This window comes from Cavia porcellus, unplaced genomic scaffold (genome assembly GCF_034190915.1).
Source record: "Cavia porcellus strain 051 isolate PalLab524CR breed Dunkin Hartley unplaced genomic scaffold, mCavPor4.1 scaffold_23, whole genome shotgun sequence".
In the NCBI taxonomy this organism is placed as follows: Eukaryota; Metazoa; Chordata; class Mammalia; order Rodentia; family Caviidae; genus Cavia; species Cavia porcellus.
Window position 1 is genome coordinate 51,567,082 of NW_026947506.1, and position 9,204 is coordinate 51,576,285.

At 38.0% G+C, this 9,204-nt stretch overlaps 1 protein-coding gene across 1 annotated transcript in view; it reads left to right on the forward strand.

Annotated features, from left to right (window-relative positions):
* LOC100733824 (cyclin-Y-like protein 1) overlaps positions 1-7,477 on the forward strand; it is a 31,107-nt gene extending 23,630 nt beyond the window's left edge. The window contains exons 9-11 of the mRNA XM_063233620.1: positions 3,519-3,685; positions 5,467-5,629; positions 7,023-7,477. Coding sequence (XP_063089690.1) covers positions 3,519-3,685; positions 5,467-5,629; positions 7,023-7,133 — 441 coding nt within the window. The 3' untranslated portion in view covers positions 7,134-7,477. The remainder of the gene's footprint in view (positions 1-3,518; positions 3,686-5,466; positions 5,630-7,022) is intronic.
* The last annotated feature ends 1,727 nt before the right edge of the window (positions 7,478-9,204 follow it).

Consider the following 9,204-nt stretch of genomic DNA (forward strand, 5'->3'; position numbering starts at 1 on the left):
TCTCTAAAAAGGTCCTCTGAATGCACATGGCTTTAGGTGGACATCTAGACACAACCATAAAAAAGCCTATCAAAAGAAAGTAAATGTATTTGGGTTCCCTAGGCATTATCATTTAAAATGGTGTCTTTAATTTTCTCATCACAAAACAACTGCAATTAAAGGAAGCTGAAGAGTTTTCCACACACACATCAGTACACACACAGTTGACACTGAGAACACTTACACATGCTGCGGGGTGGGAAGGAGAGCATCAAAAGGACCATAGGAGACACAGACACTGATTTTAGGCTGATCAAAACAGGACCCAGGCTGTGTTTCAGGCAATTCACTGCCTTCAGTTCTCTAGTCTTTGGGGTATGGGTATCAACACATCCCTGTTGACAGCTTGTGGCTATTCATGAAGTTGCCCAGGGTGACAGTGCCAGTAGTTCTTTAAAAAGTTTTGTTATCATGATACACTGTAGCTGTGTCCTCATATTTGTGTTATCCACACAGAAGTTGGAAGGTGGGATTTTATCATCTACAATAATGGTGAAATGCTTGAGATTGTTCTAGTCCTTCCTCTACCAAATGCAGAGTGGAAAGTCATATACATAGCCTGAAGACAAAAAACACTTAAGACAGTAGTTGCTCTGATGGCATTTAGTCAAGAGCTTGGAGAGGAAGCTCATGCCCTGTGTTGAAACAGAAACCCGTCAGGGACATTTCCATTTGTAGAGATAGATAGCACAGCAAGCAGAGCTGGGTTGGAGGTGGAAGTGTCCATGGAAACAAGGTAAGCTTGATGCTCCTTGAAATAACTGGGGCATATCTTCATATCTTTTGGATGTATGGGTACAGGCACAGAAATGTGACTAAGAAGTAAAGAAAGGTGGCTGTTCAAATATACAGAATGAATTCATTGAAAAGTGGGCAGGAGTCCTTAGCAGTTAAAGGAAAAGTTTCCAAAGGAGTAGCCAGAGCAATGGGAGAAAGGGGAAAAGAGAAATCAAGGCGAGAGATGGTGTGGTCAGAGTCATAAATGAGGCTAAGAAGTTGCACTGACACTCACAGATACTCACTGATACTTAAGCTGGGGAAGAACAAAGAGATAGAGCAAAGATCTTGCTGTTTATGAGCTCATGATCTAGTGAAAAAGTCATGGGATATTTTTCAGGTATATGAATATCTCACATTGCAGTAAATGTCAAGAAGACAGAGCATTGTAGGAGGCTGAAGAGTGATTTCAGAGCTTTCAGTTTCAGGCAGAGTGACCAGGAAGAGCTTGCTTCAGAGTGGTGACACTTGAAGTACAATCTGACTGGAGCAGGGAAGGCAAGGTGCTCATGCATTACATTCAAGAGGGTAAGATGCAGGCCCCCAGTTCAGGAACATGTTACATGTGCTCAAGCAAGAGCAGGGTGACTAGCATGCTGTAGGTAAGGATCACTCTCTCAGCGTCACGCATCATTTGCAAAGCATGGGAGGTTGATTGGTATCATTTGGTAGATCTTGATCTACCAGTGAATTGTTCCTTACATGTCAGGGCTTTCCAGACGGTCTTGGGGAATGTAAACTGCAGGTGGGGCTTGGATTAGAGGCAGAGATGGAGGGTTAGCAAGCAACGTGGTGATGCAGATGACCACAGACAAATGGAAGCTCAGGACAGAAAGTTTTCTTTCATGTTACCAATGGAAGTAGAGATAACAGAAAGTATGCATAGATTGGTGTGGAATATGTCAAAGTATAAATTTTGTTCATAGTACTAGAGAAGGAGCAGTTCTGCTTACATATTAGGAAGGGTTGGAGAGTGGAGTGTTAGAATGCATAACTGGTGTGTAAGTTTGCATGCCACAATCAGATTGGCAAGACTGTTCCAGAAGAGTGCAGTGATACAGGAAAAATGGTTAAAGGAAAGAAGGGGAAATGATGGATATGCATAGGCATAATACAGTGATCCAGGTAAAAGGTAGCAGTCTTAGTGTTTCAGCAAGGGAGATGAGAGCAATGTAAACCACCTGTTGGGGCGGGGGGAACATTTGATGTAGAAAGTCTTCAGAAAGACGTAATTAGTGTCCAGCAGAAGTGGGGTGGGGCACCAATACTGATGGAAGTGTTTGTCTTGTTTGAAAGTAAAGAACAGTGGTCCATTCACATAACAGGCAAGTGGTACAAATGAATACTAACCCAAAACAAAGCCATGGAAATGATGAACAGGGGTTGAGGATGACCAGCATTGTTTCATTATCACACATCATTTATATACAGAAGAGTTGCATCCTGGAACAGTATCATATGTAGAATAGCTAAGGGCGCAGGTATTGGAGAATGAATACAGTCAAGGTTTAAGAATATTACCTGATATGGACTGCTAGCCTGACAGCTTACAGATTGTAACTATGCTCTTAAAAGTGAGCCCTTTTCTTTTTAGTCATGATAGAAAGAGTTAAAATAGCATATCTAGTCCATGAGCTCTGCTTCTAAAATTTCACCATTTGGGGAAATTTTACGGCCTTCTTTTCCCTTGTCCTTAATGCTTACATGTCTAGTATAGCTACATTTACTTGGAATTCACCTTGAATTTTTTTAGTGTAATACCCTAGAAATGATTTCAAGTATACAAGGATGTGCATAGGTACATGTACAAATATTAAGCTTTTTATCTAGGAGACTTGAGCATCAGGAAACTTTTGAATTGATCAGATTTAAGTAACAGCAAACAGCTTCCTCTGTAATTCTTACTCAGCAATTTGCTCACCTCGTTCTTTGTAGAACAGATGTTTGATATATGTAAACAGTGCCTGAGGTCAGGTCATGAACTGCCTGGAACTTTAGGGCTCCCAGGGTTACAGGCTGGCAGCTGTTCTTCTCATCATAAAGCCAAAGAATTGAATAAGTTGCTAATTATGTAGGAAGGAAAATGGATATTCATGAATAGTGGAAATATGAAAAAGGGCTCTAAGAAGGACCATCTTGTTTTACAATGTGGCTTCATTATAAAGGTACTGCATTTCAGAAAAACTTCATAGCTGTAAGTCTTGCACCTCTCAGGCTGTTCTACTCATCAGCCATGGGAAGGTGCTTTTGTCTACCAGTTATTGCCACAAAAGGCTTAATACAATGAAAAGATGAAATGTGCTCACTGTGAGTTAGGTATCACAGCTGACTATAATGTGTCTAAAACCATTTTGTATCTACCACCTGTATGTTATATTGCATCTTGGTGGCACTTGGTATTTACTGAACAAACTTACACCTGTGCCCATCAGGAATGTGGAGGTGATAGCAATACTACCTGCTGGATGACTTTTGTTGCAATGTCCAGGCATTCCAATCAGCAAAACTGGGTAGGAAATTTACATGAGCAGCAGATGTGTCTGATTTACAGCTGTGACCTCACATTTTGCTTTAGCTGAGCACAATCTCTCAGTCCCACTTTCCTTTCTCATCACAGAATAAACATCATATACAACAGTTCTTAGCAAAGCACTTAAACAGAGCTAAAATGAAAAAGCGGTGCTCTACTCTACTCTTTGCAGGTTTACTTAGAAAGGTTAATGTCATATGCTAAGATTGACCTCTGTCCTACCAACTGGAAAAGGATTGTCTTGGGAGCCATTCTTCTTGCCTTCAAGGTTTGGCATGATAAGGCTGTGTGGAACATACTCTTCTGCCGGATCCTCCAGAACCTTGCACTCCAAGACATGTGAGTTTAAAAGGTTTTGGTGACTTTTCTATCCATGTTCCAGTTCACTTGTTCCCTTAAGGCATGAATTTTAAGAAATATTTTATTTTAAATGTTACATTATATAGAAAATAAAAATGAGCTTAAAACTATTATACCCTGTCAATCTACAGTATAGAAATTCATATTTTCCATCATTAATTAGTTTTAATGGATTATTATTGTAATGGTATGCTTCATAAGTCGTAATTTTTTCTGGAGGTTGCAGACAAGTATTTTATAACCTTACCAGCATTACAACATATTACTGTGTTTATCTTCACGGCTTTTTAACAGCTTTCAGCGCCATTCCCTTCTTTAAGGGCTACCATGTCTGACTTTTGCAATAAATGTTTGATCACTGTTATATACTTGGGGCTATAGGTTTAGTCTAAGTCACAAGTTGTACCTTTGCTTTAGCTGGTCTTTACAACAGAATTTATTCCAGACTCCTGTGCCTGCCTACCCCTTATTAGGAGTGTTGTATGTGGGTAGAAATCAGTCTGGTGGGGTCTGATTTTATGTGTATAGAAGGCGCAAAGGCAGCTGCATAGACACATAGCACAGGGCTTTTCCCAGTCATTTCTCTTTCCACTGCACTAAACTCACCCGTGTGTGTGCACGTGCATGTGCATGTGCTTGTGCATATGTGTGTATGCCCACACATGTACATTCTCTTCTGGTGAAGGGCAGCAGATACTGATCAACTTCGATTTCCCCAGCACAGAAACATGGGTGTGAGGGCTCTGACAAAGTTCTGGTCCTAAAAGGGATTTAGTGCACCTAAGACTACTGTCTTTGATATTTCCATCCTCTAAAGTTTAAAATGGGTATCTTGTCATGGTCACAATTTGTTACCCCAGTAATAAGAAGCCTTTCATCATAGTCTCATATGCTGAGAGAGGGAAAAGGATTGCCTTTCTCATATAGTGTAATTTTTTTCCCTTCCTTGCAAATTTAGGATGAACGCTTGCTTGAAGAGTTTGCCCCCTCAGAGAGCAGAATGGTGCATCTTTCCCTGGTGCCCCTCTACTTCCCCCTCAATATGTCTGCAAGCTTTTGAGAGCTAACATTAGCATACATTTATTTTTTTCTCTGCTCACTGTAGTGATGAATGTGTGTGAAGCGTGAGTCACACCGATGCACTGCTGGACTTTGAAGAAAGAATCATGAGCCAGCAATAGGCAGTAATGAATAATCTATAACTATTCTTGTCCACCCAAATGCAAAAGTGCTGGGATACAGAAACAACTCAAAACAGCCTGTTGGCACATGAGTAGTTTTTCTTCCCAGTTAAGCAGCCTCCATATATCTCAGAATTTACAGCAGTCATTATTAAGAACTGTGAGAGTAATAAAACCCAGAATGTGTAATTGTAATTGTAAAAAACTGAGGGGTAGAAAGGGCTCTAAAGGATACAAGTGAAAGTGTGTTTACGTGTGTAAGATAAAGTTTTTGTTGGATCACTGAACACAACTGTTTGCAGTCTCACTGTTTGAATGTCCACTTTGTATGCTTTAATTTTGAAACTTGAACAACTATTTCTAATATGACATTATGTAATCTATTAACTAGTGATTTCTTACTGTTTGTTTTTTTGAAATTCTGTATTACTTGTACCCTTTTACTGTTTTGTTTTTCTTTAAATAAAAATTTTAAAGAGAATTTACAGCAGTCCTTAGAAGCTCAAAATGACATTTTCGAAGATAGTCTACTTGATCAAAATTGTCTGATGTTCATTTTTCTGTGTTCTTCCTCCACAGAAATCAACTGGAAAGGCATTACTTGTGTCTGCTTGAGTTTAATGTTAATGTGTCTGCCAGCACTTATGCCAAATACTACTTTGATCTTCGCTCTTTAGCAGATCACAGCAACATGTATTTTGTGTCTGCACCTCTCACCAAAGAAAGAGCACGGAAAATAGAAGTAAGGCTGTGCCTTCACTAAATAGGGTGTTCTGTGAGCCACTAATACCAGCATCTGTGGCTATATCATAAAAAGTAGTTAAGGAAAATGGCAAGTTTTGAAATTAACACTTTCAAGAGTTTACTAAACCTTTAGTGTGTGTCGTATATTTTAGTTCTTAATGGTTCAGATAGAGATCCACATTATTATTTAAAAGCTGTTCTATTTTCTTTGATCATAATTCAGAAAGTTTTAATCAGCATTATTCTGATCAAAATGCTTTTCCTTTTGAACCACTACCTTTCTCCATAGCCACACATGATAAACTACCTGGCCTTGTTTTCTTTATGATGTATACAAATACCGTTCACTTAATTACTTGTGCTTATTTTTTACTCAATTTTAAAATTCATATCAGAATTCAGCTGTCCTACTTCAAGACCAAGTATTCAGTAGACAGATTCTTAGTGGCTAACATGAGAGGCCTACATGTAAGATATGTGATGTGCATGTGGAAATTGGAAGTACATGAGTTTTAAAGGGAAGTGGCAGTTTACATAGGCAAAATAATGCACATGGTTTGTGACTTTTGGTGATCCTCCACCAAAACAACTGATACCTGAAAAGGATGCATACATTCAAATGGTACTTTCTGTAGTGCGTTGGTGGCACAGTAAGTCCCCAACTTACAAATATTTAAGTTGCAGGTTTTTGCAGATTATGAAGATTATTTCACTGGTGATTGCCTTTTCAGTGCTTTACATTGTATATTTGTGTCCAATGACTATAAGATTCATTTTGTTGGACTCACAAATAATTCTGACTCAGAAATATTCTCCCAGAACAGAACTCATTCTTAAACTGAGGACTTATCCATTTTGGAATATGTATTTTGCTCCTACAACACATGTGAATTTGAAGAAGCATCCTTTGGTGCTACAGAACTCTCCTGCTCTACATTAAATTCATAACAACTTCCAAGGAAATACCTTAGAGTTTGGAGACTAATAATGGTCAGATAGCATTGGAATAGCTGGGTCAGAATTTACTCATTGCTTTTGCACATATGTAGCTTTATCATTTTTAATATAGTTACATGATAAAAAAATGCTGTTCGTAGCTTATTCTATCACCAAATTTTGTCGCCTTTGGAAACTCCATTTGTAAAGACTGTAACTGAACAAACGTCCCCTTACTTGGTAATTGAATCATCATTAAAGAATTTTAGCGAATTGGCAGGTTGTAGCAGCCTCCTAACCTGGCAGGGCAGGTCTCAAACACCCAAAGCATCAGTGGCCATGAAGTAGCTAAAGTAAGTTTGTATGACTAAACTTCTGTGATTAGATTATTGTTTCTTTAAGGTTTCTGTCTTTTAAAAATTTTTACCTGTGTTCCTTTTGATGAACTTTCCTAGGCGATGTCAAGATACTGTGAGGATGGAGGCTTGCACAGAGGTGAAATTGGAAAATCTTCCAGTGATGACAGCTTCACTGGAATTCGACAGTCTAAAGCCATCCTGTCTTAAAAGAGATAGATGGGGGCTATGACATCTTAGACCCTCGCTTACACAAGATGGACCACCTGTCTTGCAAAAAAAAAAAAAAAAAATCCAAAGAGAACATTTTTGCCAAAAGGAAAGACCTTGAATTTCAGAAACTTTTGGACAGCGACAGTTGTATTGCATGGGAAGAGACCTTGTGAAAGCAGCAACACACTTCCTTTCTTCACTGATGTGAGCAGAGTTACTAGTAGTACAAAGCAGAAGCTCCTGGCTGACACAACCATTCGCTTACTTCACAGGCCAATGCCTGTGAACTGTGCAAGGTTTTAGGATTAAGAGTATACATTTAAGCTAGTTTAAAACTTTAATAAATGTTTAAGGTAGATTTTTTAAATACTATTTGTATAGTTTTCATGTCCCCTGCCACTATATAGCTTTGTAGACTTTTAGGATTATCGTAGTATTACTGTTAAAAAATGGGGAATCTTTTGTATTACATGGTGCTGAGAGAAAAATCCACATTCCTACCCATGTCTCATGCAGTATGTCTATTACTGAGCCATTCACCCAGTCCCAAAATGGGAGTATTCACACTCATGAAATCATTTAGGACTACACTGCCACATCATCAGTATTGAAGGTTCTTCCTTCCTGTGGTATCACTGAGTTCCTAGGCAGTCATGTCAGCAATTTTACACAAAAAATCAGCTGGATAGCACTTGCCACTCAGGTTCATTACAAGCACTATTTAGCAGCCTCATGACATGCCGTGTCTGTGGTCATAAAGAAAAATCATCTGCTATTGGCTATCTACTTTTATCGGGTTCATACAGAATCTTATGAGTTAAAAATGGTGCTGATAATTTTTGATGATTTCCCTTTGTTAAATAAACATGTCAGAAGATATTTCTATAATGTGAACCAATATGATGGTTCAATAATCACTACAGATAGTAAAGTACAAGGTGTCCCAAAACTTTCAGAGTAGTTTTATGCTTTGGCTACTATGTTTGTGCCTTTAAGGGCACTCGAGCAGGTAGAAAAGCTGCAAACATACAAATCATTATTCCTATATTTCAGTTCGGTGAGTTTAGAATATTATTCATTTATTCTAAACTTTTTCTAGTCTCTTAAAAAATGATAGAAAGCAGAACTGGAACAAAAGTTAAAAGCTTAATTTTTACATTTCCCAAGTTAATACTTCCAGATAATATATGATAATGTTTTAACTTCTGTATTTATACATAGTACCAAAGCTTAAAATGACACTAAGATTTTTGGGATGTTTTATAATGCAAAGAGCTTCCCTCTTGTTTTTGAGGAGTTCTTTAAGAGCTGTGCAATATCTCTATTATGAGTACCTAAATTTCTTGGTTCTTGATTTGGTGAAGGAGGGTTTTAAGAGCAATATTAATTGGCATGTTTTATAAAGAAATTGGACACCAACAGCAGCACTTGATATAAAAGTTTATTTTGAAACCTATCCTACATGTTATCTTGGCAGTAGGTACCCCCATTGGGAGCCCGATTATTTAAGACAGAAATTACACAAAACTTAGGGACATAATATAGGTTTTATTTTATTTTATTTTATTTATTTATTTGTTTTTGTTTTTTTCCTTTTTATTGGTACCGGGGATTGAACTCACGACTGCCTGCTTGCAAGGCAGGCGCTTATGCCACTTAGCTAAATCTGCAGCCCCTATAATACAGGTTTTAAAGGACAAAAATTAAGTAATTTTAGACAACTTAGAACAATGTTACCTCAGTATTAAAAATTAGTGTTTTGGGGCTGGGGATTTAGCTCAGCTGCATAAGAACCTGCCTTGCAAGCAGGCAGTCGTGAGTTTGATACCCGGTATCAATTAAAAGAGAAAAGTTAGTGTTTTGCCTCATGAAATACATTTCTTTCCTTCTCAAATACAACAACCTACCAACTCAAAAGAAAATTATTTACAGAATTTGAGACTTAAAGATTTGAATGTTACTTGCAGAAGCTTTGTGAGGGAATCCTAAAATTTATATTTATTTTTCATTTCCATTTCTATGTTTTTAAAAGGTAATAAACTACTTTGATTACAACATAGCTGTTACG